Source organism: Tursiops truncatus, chromosome 19, assembly GCF_011762595.2.
Source record: "Tursiops truncatus isolate mTurTru1 chromosome 19, mTurTru1.mat.Y, whole genome shotgun sequence".
Taxonomy (NCBI): domain Eukaryota; kingdom Metazoa; phylum Chordata; class Mammalia; order Artiodactyla; family Delphinidae; genus Tursiops; species Tursiops truncatus.
Window position 1 is genome coordinate 29,432,043 of NC_047052.1, and position 19,138 is coordinate 29,451,180.

Genomic DNA, 19,138 nt, shown 5'->3' on the forward strand with positions numbered 1-19,138 from the left:
TCAGGGAACGAGAGGCCCTGAGGGGTTTGCAAACCAGGAGGCCTCGATAAAGACCCCTCACCCAGGCCGGGGAACAGCAGTTCGGGCCCTGGCACCCCGGTCCGAAGAGCGGGAAGGAGAAAGGGCCCCTTCTGCAGCCTCACCTCAATGCCCGAGTATGCACCCTCGGGGATTGACTGGGCTGTTGGTTCCTCACCCCAAATCCCAGAAGCTGATTCGTCCCTGCACAGGGGGGCAAGGGAAGAAACCCAGCCGGGCCCTGGTTTGGCGCTGCCTCGTGGGGCTGACTGCAGGGACCCCACTCAGTGGTCCCGCGGCCTCTGTTGCCAGGGGTTCAGCGACTCCTAGTCCCCTTAGTGCCAAGCTAGGCTCTGCTTGGGGGCTGCAACCAGTGCAGCCAAGCGCAGGTGACAAACGCCCGCGATACCCCAGCACCGAGGTGTATTAGGCACTGCTTCGCATAACTTCCGCGCCCCCGTCCAAGTCTGCGAACAAACCCCTGGCACACGCCGAAAGGTTTCCTCCAGCCCCCCTTGCAAGGAGCATCGCCTTCGACACGGCCCAAGATGCGGCCAGGCTGAGGCTCGGAGGCTCGAGGAGGGACTTGGGACCTTACAGACACGCATCTACTTCTGGGATTAAACGCGGGAGACATTTCCTAGCTGCACATACCTCGACCCGCCCAGCAGGCCGCCCCCAAACTGAGAAGTCTCTAGACAACAGAAAAACCACTGGCCAACGAAACCCAGCTCTGCAAAGGAGAAAACCCTAAACTTAATTTGGGGCTTGTACTTAGGACGAAGTACGCAAAGAAAACCCTCGACCCTGCAGAGGCCAAGGGCAGGAGGGATGCGGACAGGGGGCAGCGATGTGGGCACCAGCCTTCCAGACTCTGGCGGTTTCGCTGCGCAGCCGGGAGGCGTCTCGCACAGCCCCTCGTTGGGGAGAAACGCCACGGGCTCCCCGGTACGCGGTTCCCGTTCCCAGGCAGCCCCCGCGGGCATTCGGCTCCCAGCCCGGAGCCTCGGCAATCAGACCCGGGAGGCCCGCGCCGCGCCATTTGCATATTCCCGGGAACACAAGGAAGCCTACAATTTTCTTTTTAAAATCGTTGGGCAGGGTTTAGGGCCAGTGCTTCCAAATCCCGCAGAGTTGATGTCGTCCTTAAACTCTCTCTTAAGAGAAGGCGACTGGCCTATTCTTCTGACTTTTTTAGAAGAGAAGGTGACTCCTGGGGCTGCATATTCAACAGGGGGGAAAAAGCTGATTGTGAACCGGGCTGTCGGGGGGTGGATGGAGGGGGCTGGGGCGCGGGGGGTAGGGCAAGTCATCTCTGGAATTCAATTGTTTAAAAAAATCATTTATAATTAAAGGGACAAAATAAAATACGATCGTCTCATGCATATTTAATCATTCACACTTCCAGCTTTGAAACCATTTTCCCTGCGTGAATTTTCTCACTAATTTAAACACTGAAGTCGACTGCTGTTCAAGAAAACATCTGGACAATGCTGCTTTCAAACTTGTTTAAATTCGAATAACTAAAGGAGCCCCGTTGCAGGTTAAAAAAAAAAAGTAGCAAAAGTGAAAACTCCAGTGAAAATTTGGGCTGTGTTTAAAATAACAGGGTTAAAGTGGTCTTGAGTAGAAGTGCAAATATGTGAGTTTTGATTTAGCCTAATTAAACCGATGTTATGTGCAAACACATTCTCTCTACGCTCAGGCTTGGGTTTAATAGAGCAAATTAATTCCCCTCGCTGGGGTATGTTTTTGCTGTAAAGCCTCCCGCCCCCCGACCAGTGAAAATTTCCCACGAAATTCCACAAGTCCGCGGTTCCCCATCTCCCGCGCAAAATGGAGAGGCGAACACCGACCGTGCTGGCGGGCCTCGGGCGCAGGGCGGTATCTCTTCCTCATGTGGGATTGAGACGTAACCTGCCTTTTCGTTTTGCGATGAAAGATGCGGGATTAAACGGAGAAAATAAAACCTCAAAAATACTTTTGTGGCTACTCGGACTCTTGAATCCGTGATGGGAAGAGTGCTAAAGTGACAAGCCTGATCAAGTCCACAACGGCCTCATTATCTAGGCAAACGTCCTCGAACTTTTGAATGCCGCTTGTCCAAAAAGGGGCCCTTGGGGGTGGGGCGGGGGGGGGCTCTTCTGGTTCGTTCGGGGCTCCCCTTGCTTCCCCCAAGCGCTTATGGCACTCCCTCCCCCACTTCCGCCCACTCTCTCTCCAATCTCCGACTCTGCAAAGTGCAGGCTTGTAATTCAGGACAAGTGTGACACCTACCTGTGAAAGGGAGGAACCGTCCCCTCGCTGGTCCCGCGGCCCAGCCCCGCGGCTGCGCGGGGAATCTACCCGGCCGCCTACCACCCGCACGGTCGCGGATGGAACATTTACTAATCTAATCAAATCCAGCGAAGAGATCAATGCCCAATTTTGAAGGGGTAGAGAAGACAGTGACTTGGGAAAGCCTTCTCCTTGTCATCCCCTAACGCTTCCCGCCCGCATTAGCCCAGAGCACCTTTGAAAGAGTAATAAGGGCTAAATCCGGCATAAAATCGAACTCATTAGCAAAGTTCACCAGCTGATTGCTTTGCATAAAACACGACACTGATTGGAAGTAATTAGGTTAAGCAATGGAGCTCGGGTGGTGCGTGTCTCTAGCTGCCTTTGCCATCTCTTCTCCCTTCTGGGCACACACTTGGGTCTCTCTCCTCCCTCCTTCAGGGTCCAATCTCCCCACAGCAGCCCGCATCAGTGATCCAAATCTGCATTCCGGGCAGGGCCAGGTTCCCCGGGGCTCGAAGCCTAATTACAGTTTCCCGCTGGCACACTAGGTTCGGTGGAACCTTTCATTCCCCACTTCGAAAAAAAGTTGCAGTTTGCACCTTTTGTCCAGGGCGATGGACAGTTTACTGTGGCTTCTAAAAAGTAATGAGTGGCTCTGATTATGTTAAAATCTCTTTTAATTAAATATTTTGCATTTTACAAAGGCGGCTGCAGTTTCTTTTACTTTTTAAATCTAAGAGTATAACCTGTTCCCTTTCTGTAATAATACTTCAGCTCATACCCAGAAAAATCAATAGGTGTAAAAAATTAAATTAAACTTGTATTTTTAAACTATGAAACAGTTCTGGGGGAAACACAAATGTATATAGTTATATTACAAAAAAACATTAAATGCCTGTACAGGTGTCTTAATTTCATAATTTACTTCAAAGATATTGAGTTATCAATTTAAATACAAAAATGCTACATTAAATATACAGAATAAGATTTAATACAAATCCTTTTTTAAATTTTTCTTTTCAGTTGGTTAAGACATTTTTGTTTGTGTGTGGAGATGTTTACATTTTTATGTCATCCATCTCCAGGAACTATAAACTTTTTAGTAGGAGGGGTAGTTTTGTTTTTCTCTCATGTTGATGGAAAAATAACTGCCAAGGCCATTTTTTTTTAATAAATTAGGAAAGTCCAGGACCGACGCAGCCCGCGTTAAATGTCGGACATACCTTTCTTCAATTCATAGGGAGAGTCTTTGCACAGGTCTAGCTGGGACTGGCTCCGCAACATTTTCGGGTCTTTAGCCAAAGCGTCCGCTCGGTTCAACACGGTCTGGTTTAATCCATTGAAATGCGAGCTCGGACCCGTTGTAGGGCCTGGCCCGGGCCCCGGGTGGCCGTGAAGGTGTCCGAAGGAGCCATAGTTCGTGTAGCCAGGATAGAAGGGCGCCGTGTAGTAGAGAGGCCGGGACAGCACTGTCCCGCCTGGAAAGGGACACTGAGCCGAGGGCGAGCGCGATGGCGCCGGTGCTGGTGACGCGCGGCTGCCTCCTAGGGCTTGCCCGGCTACGGGCCCGGGGCACGGTGGGCACGGAGAGCCCTCGCTCCCGCCGCCCCCGTCCTTGACCTTGTCCGAGGATGTGGCGATCTCCGCCAGAGACCACAGTTTGGGCTTGGCGAGCACCGCCTGAGGCGGTGGCGGTGGCGGCGAGTGTATGACCGAGGGCCCTCCGGGACCGGGGGGCAGCTCTCCCGCGGCTGGGTGTGGGCCCGGAGCCGGCGCGCCCGAGGAGTAGTGAGGGGCCGGGTCTTCGGCCAGCCGAGCTGCCGCAGGCCCGGCCGGGGAGGGCCCGCCGGCGCGGGGGGGCCCGGGCAGCGCGTCGAGGCGGCCCTCGGATGGCGGCTCTTTAAAATCCGAGTCGCTGAGGCTACCCTCGGTCTCTTTGCCGGCGGGGGTGGGCGGCCCCTGCAGCCGTTCAAAGCCTGAAGCCGCCTTCTGCTCTGCTCCTCCTGCGGGCAAAACCCAGGCGGTCAGAGGCGCGGAGGCCGCGCGGCGGGGCCCAGGTCCCCGCCCGCAAAGGCAAAGACCCCTGCCCTCAACCTCCAGGCCCTGTGCGCCCCCTCTCCAGTCCCCCTTTTGCTTAACGCACCCTTTCCCGTGTCCACCAACCTGCATCGGGGCCCTCGGGGTCGCCCTTGTCCTCGGGCTTCTGGGGCTCATCCTCGTCGTTCTTCTCCAGATCAATGTTCTCCTCCTCCTCCTCGTCCTCGCTGCGGTTCCGCGGCGTCCACGTCATCTTGTTCTCCTTCTTGAGGCGCCGGCGCGCATTAGCGAACCAGGTGGACACCTGGGTGAGGGTCATCTTGGTGATGATGGCCAGCATGATCTTCTCGCCCTTGGTGGGGTAGGGGTTCTTGCGGTGCTCGTTGAGCCAGGCCTTCAGTGTAGCAGTGGCATCTCGCGTGGCGTTCTTCCGGTACGCGGGGTCCCCGTAGGGGTACGAGCCCAGGGGTGCTGCGTACGGGTGGTACCCCAAGGAGCCTGCCATGCCGGGTGTATGGTCGTAGGGAGAGCCCTGCAGGGAAGGGGCAGAGAGAAAGTGAGAGTGGGCCGTGGTCCCCAGTGCCACCTGGGCGACTGAAAGACACTTTCCCTGCGCCCAGGGGTCTTCGGGCTGCGAGGCCCGCACTCAGGCTTTCCCTGGGGTAGGGCTGGAGAGCTCAGACCCTGGGGCAACGCCTCCTCCTCCTCATAAGGAAGCGGGGGCGCCAACTCCTGAGTCCTTGGGGGCGCTTGGAGCCGTCCTGGCTTCCCTGGCCCCTGGGAGGCCCAGGAACGTCCTCCCTCCGTGCGCAGATCCGGCCACGGCGGCCGGGCCCTCTACCCAGAGAGAGGCCTGGGCAGCGGCGGCGACTCTGCGCTCCGCAACCGAGTGGTTGCGCGTTGGGAGCAAGGGTGGTGAGCAAAGGAAATCAAGGACTTTTTTTCCCCACAGAGAAAGGCAAACGAAAAGCTAAGCCTTGCCTCGGCACTCCCACCCCTCCAAAAGTGTTACCCCAAACCGAAGCCAAGGCGCTTTTCCAGAAAGTGCACCCGGCCGAAAAATCCCGGATGCACCGCAGCTCGCCCGACTTTTCAGAAATTTAATACCTCCAAATCGGATTGCAAAGATAGGATTACGGATTTGCAACATTTTGGAGGACTAATTAAAGGCGAGGCCAAACACATTTACACAGACTTAGCACGCTTCTGTTCAGATTTCGGGTCTATTTCTTTTGAACTACTGTCTCCAAATGGCAAAACCAAAAAAAAAAAAAAAAAAAAAGAAAGGAAAATGTGCAGGGCGGCCTGGAGCTCACGTTTGCTGCTCTTTAATCGCAGCGACCTCTCCCCAAAAAACACTTTCGCCAACTCAGCGATCCGAGCAAGACGCGGCTCTTCTCTCCGAGCAACTCCTGAACCCGAGGCCCGGGCGAAGCCGAGGGAGACAATCGCCCAAGGTTGCAGGGTCCGCGAGGCTTGGCAGGGGCGGCCCGCGGTGGAGCCGAGGCCCGTGTCCCCCGCAGCCCCCGATCGCCCCAAGCTGCCGCAGCTGCCCTTGCCCGCCCCGGCTCCAGCTCACTCACCACGTACGAAGAGAAGGCGGCGGCTGCCGCCGCCGCGGGGTCGGCGCCGTACTGGAGGTGCGAGTTGTAGCCCGGCGAGGGCGCCGTGAAGGCGGTGGAGCCGGCGTAGGGCGAGAACGCGGAGCCCGACGACGAGCGCCCGAGCTCATCCGTGCGGGGCCCCGAGATGACGCTGGTGCTGTACGCCGGGCACGAGTAGAGCGCCAGCGAGGCGGACGGCTGGTACAAGTAGCCCTGCGGGTAGGACATGGCCACGCACGGGCATGGGGCGCTCCGCGCCGCGGCCGCCAACGAGCCGGGCGGCGCCCTGCGAGGGCGTGCGGGCGGGCACCTGGTCTCCGGCTGCCCCGGGCCGCCGCTCCTCGGGCCCCGGCTCCCGGGCTCCGGCCCGCGGCGCCTCCTCGCTGACTTCCCGCGCGCCTCCGGCTGCGGCCGCCGAGCCCGCTCCTCTGCGCGCCTCGCTCGCCCCGGCAGGGTTTTCCCCCCCCCCTCCCTTGCTGCTTTCTCTTTTTCCCCCTCGCTCTTTGCACTGGGGGGCTCTGCTTTTGGCTTCGCAAAGGTCCTGCCAAGATGCTAAGTTGGAAATTGAGGATTCTGACGCCTTGTGCGCGCCTGAAGCTCCTCCTTCGCGGGGTGTAGTCGGTGGGAGGACTGGCAGGAGCCTCTGGGCGGCCGCAGCCAACCCGGCCGCCAGGCGCGCCTCGCCCTCTCCCTCTTCCTCCCCGGCTCCCTCTCCCGCTCGCTGGCGCTCCCCTCGCCCCTCCCTAGCGCCCGCCTCTCCTCCGCGGCACTCCTCTCCCCCCTCCTCTTATTTCCCCCCTCCCCTCCTAGGTCTCTCCCTCTCCCTCTCTCTCTCTCTCTCTCTCAGACTCTTGAGCGCCGGCCCCAGGATGACAAACACATCCCAGGCGCGCCGATCTCTTCCAACTTTCCTCCCCTGCTAAGTCGGGGTGGAGCGGCGGTTCCGACACAAGGCGGGCCCTGATGGCCGGTCCCGCCGCTTCGACGCACAAAGGGAACGAGGCCTCGGACCGCGCGCCAGCGAAAGCTCTGCTTTCTGTACGCCGCAGTAAATCGCGGAGTTAGCGGATTTCTCGTTCGCCAGAAGGCTGAACTCCAAGGCAGATCGCCGCCCACCCGCCCCTGGCTTCTCCCCCAAGCTAGGGGACCCGAGAGCGAGATGGATACCCGGAATGAAGGCCCCCGAGAGAGCCGGATGGATGCCAGCGTCCAGGGCGCAGGGAGTCCGGGGTGACTGTCCCTCTCCGCCAGCAGCAGCAGGTGGGCGAGAGACAGGCCTTGGACATCTGCACGTCTCCGGCCCGGCCTCCCTTCCACCAACTCCCCGCCAGACGGCGAGGGAGGAGGCACTGGGGACCCAGTACTATGGGGGTAGCCTTCTCTAGAGAGGTAGTGGGCAAGAGCTGCCAGACGGAGAAGCAGCTACACCGGAGTAGGTCGTCGGACTCCACTACACCTCCTCCCGCAATGCCTGGCTGCCTCTTTCTCGGGGCTCTGCATTATCCGCAGCCCGCCCCGCCAGGCCGGTGGTGGTGGAGAGTGCGGGTCCTCTTCCCCTTCGCACCCACTCTCGCATCCGCCCACGCTCCACTGCTAACATTGCGGAGCAGTAACCAACCCAACCATTTGTTCAGCGAGGCGCTGGCAAGGCAAAAACACACAACCGAGTCACAGGCCGAGCCCTTGCCCACGAAGGCCACACATTTAGAATACAAAACAGACCCTTTGCCTGTCTCTCCACACCGCGCCGCCACAAGCCACAGAAGCACTCGAACTGTGGGACAGACAGGGGCGCTGGTGAACCAGGACAGGGGCTGGCACAGTGTTGGGCACTCCGCTGGGGCCCAGTAGATCGGGGACTTTGTGGCCTTTTATAATGAGGTCACACGGAAGCCGAAGTATGCCTATACACAGAGGTTCCCTCAATGACTCTGACGGGAGAGATACACTTTTACTTCCTGAGCTCCAACCCCTGCACCCAAGCCCACTCTCCACAACTGCACACTCTCCGCAGCGCGACTTCACGCACGCGCGCTGACTCCTCCCCTCCGTCAGTTCCCTCCAGACTCCGCCCCTCAGGCGGACGTCCTCCTACAACCGCTCTAGCCTCCCGGCCCCATCCCTCCCTGCTTTCACCTCTAATTGGACGCTGGCCTCTATTGGCTCCGCCCTTCGGCTACGTGAGCCCGCTTTCCTCAGAGTAACGGCGCCGAGAGGGCGGGGCTGGGCGGGGCGACGGCGCGCTATTGTCATGGAGACGGGAAGCCGGCGGCGGCGGTGGCGGGAACAGCCAGGCTGAGGTGGCAGCAAGCCGGCCGAGACTGAGGCGAGGCTGAGCGGCCTGGCGTGCGGAGCCGGCCAGTGGTGGCCTCGCAGGCAGCCAAAGGGCAATGTCTTCTGGGGCTCGGACAACGCCCGGGTGGTCGCGGGGAGTGCCCCGAAGCGTCCCCGCCCTGCTGGCATCGCTCCCGCCTCTCGCTGCCCCTCAGCTCCCCAGCGCCCGCCCCCCGGCTCCGCCCGCCACCGGCTCCGCCCGCCGCCGCCGCCGCCGCCGCCGCCGCCGCCGCAGCCCTTCGCGCTAAAGGTCTGTAGCGGCCCGCGCGCGCCGCCCGCCGGGGGCTCGCGCCAGCCACGAGGGAGCGTCCGCGGCTCGCGCGCCCGCGCCGTGGAGGAGAGGTGAGCCCCGGGTCCTCCATGCCACCGCGCATCCGCCCCGTTGCGGCCGGGCTTCCTGCCTCTCGAGCCGCGTCCGCGTCCCCTCGTGGACCGGACGGACGCGACGGTGCCCCGCGCGCCTCCGTGGGCATGGGCCGCGTGAAAGTTGGGCGGGCTTCTCCTGGTGTGACGGTCCCCGGGCGGGCGGGCGTGGGCGTGTCCCCTCCATCCACGCGCGGCGGCTTCACTCTCTGGGCTCTCGTCCGAGATTTCTGAAATGGAACCGTGGAGGTTTGTGCCACCGAAAATCTGAGTCTGTCCACACAGACATTCTCGTTACATCATCATGTAACTCTGGGCAGCTAAGCAACCCCCACACACAGACACACTATACTTACCAAACCCCCCTCCCCCCCCACTTCGTTTCTTTCTACTGTCTTCTTTTTGGTGCACGGACTGTAGAGAATCCTGCAAGATATTGAGGCATTTAGAATTTATGGAGTTTATGGTTCTGTTGCTGTGGTTGTCACCTCCGCTCTACGTCAAATTTGAGACTCATTTCTTAAGGATGTCTCTATTTTCTGGTTTATTTGCACATTGATGGCTCTGATGCTCGGCTGGCCACGGCCGCCCGGCGTCTGAGATAGACTCGTGTTAATATGTGAAAGGGAAGAGCTGATCATTAGCGTGCAGACGGGATTCAGATAACATCTGGCGGGTTTTCTCCGTTTTCATGTGAAAGCTTTCACGTTTTTGCTGGTAAACCGGAGGTTTTAACTTTTAGTCTTGGTAGCAGTGACGATAAGGATACGTTCCCTTCTCTCCACCCCGCCCCCGCCCCTTTTCCTCCTTTATTCATCAGCTTTGCCGTTTGGGAGCCTGCGTGCTTTTAGCAGTAGTTTAACTCGTCTCTTGTCACTGAAGCTTTCTCCGCCAGCAGAGGTGGGAGCTAACTCCCTCTGGTTCCAGGTTACCAAGACGACTCCTTTTCTTTTCGGCTTACTGTTGCATTTGTATCTTTCCGAACATTTTAACTTACACTAGGGATAGGTATTCCCTGATTGTTCTTAATGAAGGACTTCAAAAAAAAATCTAATTTTAAAACTTCCTAAGAGTTTATTGGTTTGTCATGTCTGCACGGATCCTGTTAGGCATAACTCTTAAAATTTAGAGCTTTAAAATAAGATCCACAATTGTATTGTTAAGACATGGTCGTGGAGCTTGCTCTTCGAGTTTTGGCTGTACAGTTGTCATTGTTTAAATCAAGTGCAAAAGAGGTTATTCCTGTTTATTTAGTGTAATAACTGTTTACAGTTAAAACTTTAAAGACTCATAAAAGGAGATCTGCTGTATTTTAAAGATCTCATCATTCTTGTGGGAGAGACACAACACTGACGCTAGGAAAGGCAACAGATTGCTTCTGTCATATCGCTTTGCAGTTTTGGAGTGTACTTAAAGGATTATGATTGATAAGGCTGTCTTGCCAGAGAATGTTGACACAGGTGTGCATCGTTATCTTAATTAAGATCTTGAGAAAATGTTGTCTATAAAACGGTGACATAAGAAGGGCGGCATATTTCTGTACAGTTTTGCTTTTGGAGAATTTAATTGCATAGAAACCTGTCTTTGAGCTTCCAGCACTCTGGCAGCAGAAGTTTTAGACAGAAATGATAGTTCAATGTTAAGTGTTCTGGCATGTATTAATACTACTTGTGGCTTTTTGGCAATGCCTTTGTCGACTTCTTTTGTGCTTCCATCTTTGTGGAGTAATGGTTCCTGATTTAGAAAGAAAAGCATAAATAGCATAGTATATTATTAAGCAAACGTTTATTAGTGTTCAGTAAAAATATGTAGAGGAAGGCGTGCTTAATGTGCAGAAACAGGATTGTAATGAAAAGGTAAATATATAAGAAATTTATGTCCCTTCACTTTTTTTAGAAGACAGTCTCCTAGAATGTTTTAATGATCTAAAACAATTTCTTTTTTCTTATTGTCAGGTACTTAACTACATTTTTTATGGAATGTCTTGTTTTTATTTCCAGACGTAGAAGAAAACTGTTTCATTTCTTCCAAAATGTGGTTCTGTAAACTTGAATTGATGAGCAAGTGAAGATAGTGCATTTAGACTCTTATTAGTTTAAGGATCTGAATCATAACCTGGATGACCACTAGAATAGTATTACTGTCCTTTACTTCAAATCTCTGAATACCAAATGCCACAACAATAGCAGGACGGATGCTGCTGATTATATTACCCCTTGGCTTACCCAGCACCTAATACCCTTCAACATAAGTATTGCATTAAGATTTCCCCCCTCTCTTTGTAGCCCATGATTTCCTGGAAGCTGGCTGTCCATCAGTGTGTATGTAAGATGTGTGAGTGTTTTTCTTTAATATTAAAACTCATTGTAGAAAGAGGAAATGAAAGTGGAGGAGGCTATAGGCGTTATGATCGGAGAGGCCAGGTGTAGAATCACAGCTCATTCGTGACTCCAAGGATAATGAGCTGCCGAGCATTACATGGTAAACTAAAATCAGAGAATGACTTATGTAGATTTGTTTGCTGAAACGAAAACAAGAGCATTAATTTTGACATAATTGCTTTACTTATCCCCCAACTCCCCTTCAAAAATTTCTTTTCTGGCAGCTAAGATCAGCATCCCAATGCTATTATCCATACATTATTTTCAAATTTGATATGCTGTGTTAAAAGAAATGAAATAGGAATATGAGCTAATTACCTGTCATCTGTTTTAATAAGTAACACCAAGTAATTATTACTATATTAATATATAATAATATAATATATTTTTACAGTATAGAAATCTTGTGGAAAATGTCAGTGTTCTTCAGTTGATAATGTGCAAGTAAATGAGATCGTGTAATCCTGAGTGAATTAAACATGTTCTTTAAAACAGATTATGAAAACAAGATCATATTTTGGAACAGTGTTTTACCTCTGAGATAGCACAGCCTATTTTGTGTGGTAATATCTCAATATCTTTGTGTATTTCCCTTCAGCGTCTACATTGTGTTGGCTCCTGTAGTTTAACATCTTTTCGGTATAAATGTTAGCTGTTTTATAGAGAATAATTGTCCTTAATAGAATAGCAGCTGATACCACTCTAAGAAGATGTAAAATCTTGGAATTATTTTTTTCTTGTTCAGTAATGACTCTGGTTTGCTTTCTGGTTTAGCACTACTCTGGAGTGTGATACTCATGACTTATTTCTGCATAAATCTGCAGTATTTTATAGCTAGAGTATACCTGAGCACCAATTTAGCTTGGCAAATTAACTTAGATGCTTCAAAATTGAAAACCAGTATATTCAAATGTAGTTAAAGTTTAAATCTTTATGAGTAAGGATGCACTTAACATTTGTTCAAGAGAATAGAATATAATTTTCTCCTGCAGTTGTCATTTATGTAATCCATTTTTCTAGCCTTTTCTCAGGCTAATGATATTCCACACCTTGATACAGTCTTTAGTTGTTTATTTGAGATAATATAGAGTGATACCTTGGAGAAAATTAGATTAGATATTCATATCTAATATCCCTAAAGTATTTAACCAGACTTCTGTGTTTCCTTAAACAGAATCGTTTCCATTTTCTGTGCAGGTTTTAAGTATGATGTTTCCGTAATACATTTGGATGTTTTCAGCTAAGCTCACTTCTGAACCATGGGGTTCCTCCAAATGTTGACTGAAATTTGTCCTTGTGCATCCCCAGGCTCATCTGCAAGTGAGTGTCTGCACAGTTGTGCTTGTGTGTGGAGTAAACCCAAAATAGCATTAGCGTTTGTTTTACCAAAGTATTTGTATTGGAAATGGGGATGGTCTAAGTACAGAATGTAGAGAATGTCACTTGAGGCCTTTGATTATTAAAATTTTACCAATGCATTGGTAAGTAGGAAAATTTTTGATTCATGGAAATGCACTTAAAATGCATTTATTTTTTAATGTTATCGTCGGATAGTGAAACTTTTGAGCTCAGTGCTTTTTGTAAAAATCAAGACTAAAGTTACGATATGTTATAGAAATAGAATTATTATTTAAAGGAAATAATGTTTATATCAAATTACAGTTTTTGATTATTTTCATTACCCCAGTTCTTTTAAGAATAAACTTAGAGGGAGTATCAGCTCTAGTCATGGGTACTAAACTCTTTTAAAAAGACAAAGGATATACAGGTGTGCACAAAACTTGTCACTTCTCATCAAAATAGGGGATGCTGAATACAAGCAGATGAGAAAAGCTATGAGAAAAAAAAAATACTGTGCAGAATATTTGCATTGCCTAGTGGGGAGAGCAAGTACTGGATTTAGTGATAGAGAATATTTTCTTAAGTAAAAAAGATGGTTGAATGACCAAAAAAAAAAAGCTAATTCTACAGAAGGCAACTCTAGTACAGCCTGCAGTAGAATAAGTGCTTCTCTGTGGATACTTTCAAAGGTATTAAAGTGATTTTTAATGTTATATAATTGTTTTTAAATAACACACTTGTGTTCTTCTATCACTGATTGGGCGTTATGGGGCTTCATGTATGACCAAGAGCTGAGGCATTACAGTCACTTAGGAAACACACAAATATGAAGAAAATGTTAAACAGTGAGCAGTCTGATTCCTCTTTGTTTGCCTTTAAGCTTAGTTTTTGTTTTTTTAACCACATGTAAACTTGTTGAATTTATAAGACAGGAGGATTAGATTTTTCTTCCCTCCTAAGGATGAATATAGGAAAAATCTAAACATATATGCAAATTGGTTGAGTTTTATATCTGTAATTAGCCAAAATTTATTATGAAGATTCATGTTTATTTCTTATATATTAATGGTATTCAAATGTATTAAAACCGATACTTCTTTTATATAAAATAGGTGGTGTGAGGGGGGGTTCCCCACTCTTGAAAATATGAAGAAAGCATGTCCTTTCAACAGTAATAGGTTATGGTTGATTAATTGAGAAGGTTATACTAAATGTTCTCTAGTGGAAATGGCTAGAGTATGCTTTTTGAGAACTATATCTATCATTCAGGAATAAAATCAATTGAAGTATTGGTAATTAAATTGTCATTCAATGAAGGAACGAACTGGTAGGAAAGATGAAGCTAACTCTTGCTGTTTTTCTCTTTAAGAATCTACAGCCCATAATGGAACTACTGTACTGGCTATTGGAAGAAGGAGATTCTGAAGATAGGGAGGTAATATTATCTCTTTTAAAAGAATACTTTCCTCTGTAATCCTGTGCCTTTATTACATATAAGAACTTTATCTAGTAGAGAGCAATTTCTTTAAATTTGGGGTATGGAAACAATCTGATTTTCCTGTGCTGAGTTTTCGAGCTCCTCCTCCTGGGGTAATAGGCTATGTTGGGAGAGCTGAGAAATCTCATCTAGGCATACTCAGCACCCTTAAAATAGCTTCTTTCTGAGAATTAGATCTGTGATGGTGGCCTACCCCGTTCTAGTAGATGTCATTTTAGCATGTGGTTGATGTGCAGGCATTGAGCGCGTTGCTTAGCTGTCCTCATTTACCTCTCTGGCTTTGTTGCCTTCTCTGGGGGAACGTGCTCTCGGCAGGGTGGTTTACTGCCAGCCACCACCCAGCTCTGAGTGGGAGACTTGCTGGTTGACAACTGGTTCCAGGGCTCTGCCAAAGAGCTCACCAGGCCCAGCCTGGGCTGCTCTAGCGCACTGGAGGCCAGGAGCTCCCACACACGGGTTCCTTCCCTAGTTGTCAGCTTTAGGTCCCTTTCCATTTTTTGTGTAATCCTAGGCTATGGGTAATACTTTCCGTTTCCTCTCACTAGGTTGGCTTGTTGCTTTCTTTGCAGCTGTTGCAGGGATTCACATGGAATGGAGGACTCTGTTTTATTCTGGATGAGATCTTTGATCATTTCCCCACATGCTTTTCCAGTTTCAGAAACCTAATGCTGGTGTTACAGAATGAATCGAAGATTCTTGAACAACAAAAATGAAAAATCTGTGTCAATATGAAAATCTTCCATCTTTTCATGCTATGTTGCTACATTGCCCATGCAAGTTAAATTAAAAACAGAGTCAAACCCCTTTATAAATTATCAATCGCTATGTCTAAGAATGTTTATAAAGGCTTAAATTGTGTAATGGTATTTATATCATTTTTTTTCCTTTTTAAGAAAAATGATATACTTTTCTAGTCATCAAAAATACTCCCTGAACTATATCTATGGAGGGATATTAATGTAATAATAAAGGGCTTTATGATGTCTAATTATATAATTGGGAAATTGGTAAGCAACAGTAGTAGATAAAATCAATTTCTTCTATTAAAGAGCTAGTATACATTTAAAAACAAAAACCTTCAAGAAGGGGACTCTTTAATCTTTAAATCATATGATGTTTTTGGTTAATACAACGGGAAGAGGAAATATACTAATCTCAGATTCTTTTATTCTTGCCTAGGTAGAGGTTGGAAGCAGCTGAGGAGCTATTAGCATGTAGCCTAGAAAAAAAATGATATAAAAGTGATTACTTGGAAGGCAGTTTACATTTGCAGAACAATTCAATATTATGTCCTTGACCAACTTTTACACTTCATATACTTGGGTTATTACTCTAGCGTTTAAAATATCAATCTATGGTGTAGCTTGTGTATGGAATGCAAGGGTATTTTTGAATTGACTAGGTCTTGCTGGTCATTCTAAAATGTGCTACAGTATTACAAAGTTGAAATGTAATATTTATTAATAGAAGGAAAATATAAAATTTAATATCTGGGCAACTGTGACCTTTAAACCTACTTTAAAAGTATAATCTTGACATCTGTGACACTATTTTTTGTCTTTGTTTATAGATAGAATTATGGATATTCTACAATCCAAATGATTTATTTATTAATTCCAAATTTTGTTCTCTATAATGGACTTTTAAAATAAAAAGAATATGTACTTTAGACATGGACTAATTTATTAAGCATTAGTACACAGAAAAGCAGCCTTGATTAATTTAAAACTGTGAAAGGGGGCAGGTAAAACTGTTTTCGGCTGAAATTTACTAATGCAGTAACCATTTAAATTAAATGTTTGTTAACGTAATAGTGATGGCATTTTCTCCTCCTCCTCCTTGTGGTTTTGTCCAACTAGATGTTGCAGTGGCAGTTGCGCTGACTGTTAAGTGTTTAAATGATGACACCATTATGTGAAGTGATTTTGAAATGAGAGATTCCAGCCAAGAATTACATCTGCTCCCATCTCCTTCAAATCATACTCTCTGGCAGTACAGATTATGATTGATTTGTTTGTGACAGATTGCAGGAAACAGTCATTGATTTTTCAATATTTTACCTTAAAATTATTTACAGTTGTAACCATGGGGAGGTATTTCCACGGGCTGTCAGCCCCTGAAAGACTAGGATAATATTCCCTGCTGTCTGACAAGACAAATTACCTGTAATGAGTGCAGTAGCTGAAGGGTATACTTTTATTTTAAAATATGTCAATAACCCCAGTGACTAAACGAATATTGATTTAGCATAATGAAGCCTGAGTAATGTGAAAATGAGCTTTTTCAAGGAGCATGGTAAAGACTTTCTTTTTAGCTGGTTGTAAGAAGCTTTTCATTCTTTTCAACTAGGTAGTGGAGATAAGGAGTTTTATATGCAAACCATCAGGAATGATAGTGTTGTTTGTGATAACCAGGGTCCAAATATTTTGCCCTTGCTTTTATCGATTCTTTTTCAGATCTTATTTGGAGTCTTACTTTCAGTCATAGAATAGCTACTGATTTGCTTGCTCTTATCTTGAACCAAATAAATGTATTTACCATTTCAGCATATTTTGCGTTAGAACCTCTGGTATTGAATATTAAAATATAAGTCTATATACGATCATTTGTAGATGACATAATAATTATCTTAAGACATTTCAAATGGGTCTATTGTAGTATTTAATGTGCTGTGTGTTATGGTAGAATAATTCCTTGTCCCTGGACATCAGACTGCTTTCAGTGGGAATGAAGATTAATTTACTTAAGCCCTGATATTTTAGGCATCATTGCATGTTTTCATTTTTGTCAGACTTCCGCCCACCCTTTTCAAATGTAATTCTCAACTTTTTAATGGATTAAGATCCCAATACATAAGGTCCTTCAAACAAGAATGATAATAAAGTAGTATATTGCTTTATTTTATAGTTCATCAAGAAGCCAAAGATCTTTGCCTGACTAAGAATCTCCATATCTAACTTGGTAAGGAGAAAATAGGGTAGACAATGCCCATAATATATAGTAGAAAAGTCAGTATTTGAAGATGTCTAACTTGTATTCCATGGGAACCTAACGTATTTTATGATAACTAATAGTAATAAAATTTTATTGAAAGCAATAGGTAAAGTCCCTTTAGAAATTAAAAATGAGTTATGATTTAAAGAAAATTCAGATGGCTCTTTGTCAGTGCTAGTTCTTTTGTAGCATTGCATTGGAAATGTTGCAATAAAATGAAAAATATAAACATATCTTTTCATGGAAAATAGGATAGACTCTAGAACAGAAAATTATCGTTTTATTTTTTCCCAGGAATTTGCCTGAGGGTGTGACACAGATGACCTCTGTTACTCTTCTTAGTTGTGTCCTGCAATAAGCTGGATGCTTTATAAAATACTGGTCCCTTGGTTTCAAATGCTGTAAGATTTTAGTTCTCCATCACCACCTCCCCCCAATTTTTTCCTTTTTTCTATAAAGGACCTTTGAAAATAGAAATATAAAGGTTGCACTATCATCACATATGAAACTGGTAGCCCGAATTCTTCAACCATTAATTTGGTTTATAGTTTTCTAAGTTGATACTTTATCCTTAGAACTTATCTGTGGTTAAGACCTATCTATAGATGTGCCCTCCAGAAAAAAATGAATATAGATTTTCTTCCTCAATAGTTTTTTTAAATGAAGCGTATTTTCTTCATACAAATCTACGTTAAGGAAAACATCTATATTGTTGTTTAGTTTATTTTGGAGTAAAATAATAAATGTATATGGTAAGTACCTCCTGACCCCATCATTTAGTTTAAACCTATCTGTTCATTTTATAGTACATGTGCAGAACTATTTACGTGAATAAAATTCAATAAATATGTAGATAAAGTAAAGCTTTTTCTGAGGAAATTATTCTCTTTTGGATACTCTGCCCTTTTCCATTTCTTTTCTCCCCTTGGGAAAAAAAAATCTTGCCCTTGTTCTCCTTGAAGGAAAAACTATTTAGATAAAGTGTTTTTAAATCATGCAAGTCATTGCCTGGGGTTGGTTAAAACATTTACTTTTTTGAAAAGAAGAAAAATGCCCCTGTTTTAAAAATCTTTCTTGTATTTGTATCTATTAAGATAAACAGTTTACTTTGATACGGTACATACCAATCTACTTAGTTAATTTTTTTTCCAGAATTCATTTTACTGTGCTTGGTATGACCTTCTATGATAACTTAATATAGGAACAAATTAGCATATAATTCTATTTTCCATGTGACCTCAACCAGTTGCAGAATTGTACCGCCACTTTTGGGGCGCAGTTTGATAGTCTATGTAGACTGTAGCATTTTTAAGTGTTTGCAAATGTTCAGTGCATCCTGCCTAAGGTGTTATCGAAAATGTTTAAAAGTAAGCAGTTAGAGGAAATACCCCTATTCCTAAGGTATCAAAATGCCTCCTAAAGGTAGCATTTTAAATTAGTGTGCATAATTGATTAGTGATTTGTCTTTCTCCCAAGCATAAAGCAACAGGGCAAAGTTAAGTGAGGTTGGTGAAGTATAAGAAGATATTAGGGACTGGTGGTGACAATGATCATGGCAACTAAATGGATTTCTTTTTTCCTTTAGATTCAGCTGTCAGTCTGAAATTTCCTGTGGTCTGTTCAGTCTAGATGCAAAGGCCATGGAAAAATCAAGTGCTCAAGTGGTTTAAATATGTTTTGGATGTTCTTATTTATAGATTACAGTATTTTTCCACTTAAAATCCACAGTTGTCATGCAGAAGAGGGTTATGCCCTTCTAGATCACCAATTTTATTTGACATGCTTAGCATTGTAATGTATTACCAAGTGCTATCTGTTTTAATCAAAGTATAGAAAAAATAAAATCAATTTTATATGTTGACTTTTTTTCTAAAACGACTTTATTGGATTGAATGAATGTTTATACCTGAAAAAGAGCGTTCCAAAAAAAAAAAAAATCACATTCTCCAACCTAGCAATTCTTCTGGCAATCTGATATCATTAGAATAGGTTTAAAATCACTTTCTAATGTGACTGTATTATATTTATGGGAGAAAAAAGACTTGAAAGGTATCCTTATATATATTTTAATTCTCTATATTAGTCCCTCTGGAATAGAACATTTTCTTCTCAAAAAATCTATTAGCTCAACTCAGATACAAGATAAAAATCATAACTGGCAGAGCATTTGTTACGTGTTTGAGCATTTGTTATGTAAAGAAGGTTGACATCCAGTCTTTCACAGAGTTCTTACATTTGGGGAGACTGAATAATGACCGTTTGCCTTGCCATTGGGAAATTCCTTGTTG

At 46.5% G+C, this 19,138-nt stretch overlaps 1 protein-coding gene and 1 long non-coding RNA gene across 7 annotated transcripts; one reads left to right on the top strand and one right to left on the bottom strand.

The window, feature by feature from the left end:
- Positions 1 to 3,098: 3,098 nt before the first annotated feature.
- Positions 3,099 to 6,650, bottom strand: IRX5 (iroquois homeobox 5). The gene is made up of 3 exons (XM_033844769.2): positions 5,919 to 6,650; positions 4,462 to 4,867; positions 3,099 to 4,301 (listed from the first exon to the last, which is right to left on the bottom strand). Exons 1-3 carry the CDS (start codon positions 6,165 to 6,167, stop codon positions 3,505 to 3,507), a joined length of 1,452 nt encoding a protein of 483 aa, XP_033700660.1. The 5' UTR covers positions 6,168 to 6,650; the 3' UTR covers positions 3,099 to 3,504.
- A 1,416-nt stretch (positions 6,651 to 8,066) lies between these two features.
- Positions 8,067 to 18,711, top strand: LOC109549551 (uncharacterized). Of its 6 annotated transcripts, none has more exons than XR_012327875.1 (6): positions 8,067 to 8,615; positions 10,922 to 10,970; positions 12,192 to 12,337; positions 13,728 to 13,793; positions 16,764 to 16,817; positions 18,436 to 18,711. It is a non-coding gene; the product is annotated as an uncharacterized lncRNA (long non-coding RNA). The 6 variants fall into 6 exon arrangements; XR_012327873.1 differs by having other exon boundaries at positions 8,090 to 8,615; positions 12,215 to 12,337; XR_012327874.1 differs by lacking the exon at positions 10,922 to 10,970 and having other exon boundaries at positions 8,100 to 8,615.
- Positions 18,712 to 19,138: the final 427 nt, after the last annotated feature.

Coding starts and splice junctions, on each gene's coding strand:
- IRX5 (XM_033844769.2), bottom strand. CDS start 6,167: ATGTCCTACCCGCAGGGCTACTTGTACCAGCCGTCCGCCTCGCTGGCG. Junction 4,868..5,918: donor CCGCCTTCTCTTCGTACGTG/GTGAGTGAGCTG, acceptor CCTTCCCTGCAG/GGCTCTCCCTACGACCATAC. Junction 4,302..4,461: donor CCCCGAGGGCCCCGATGCAG/GTTGGTGGACAC, acceptor TTTTGCCCGCAG/GAGGAGCAGAGCAGAAGGCG.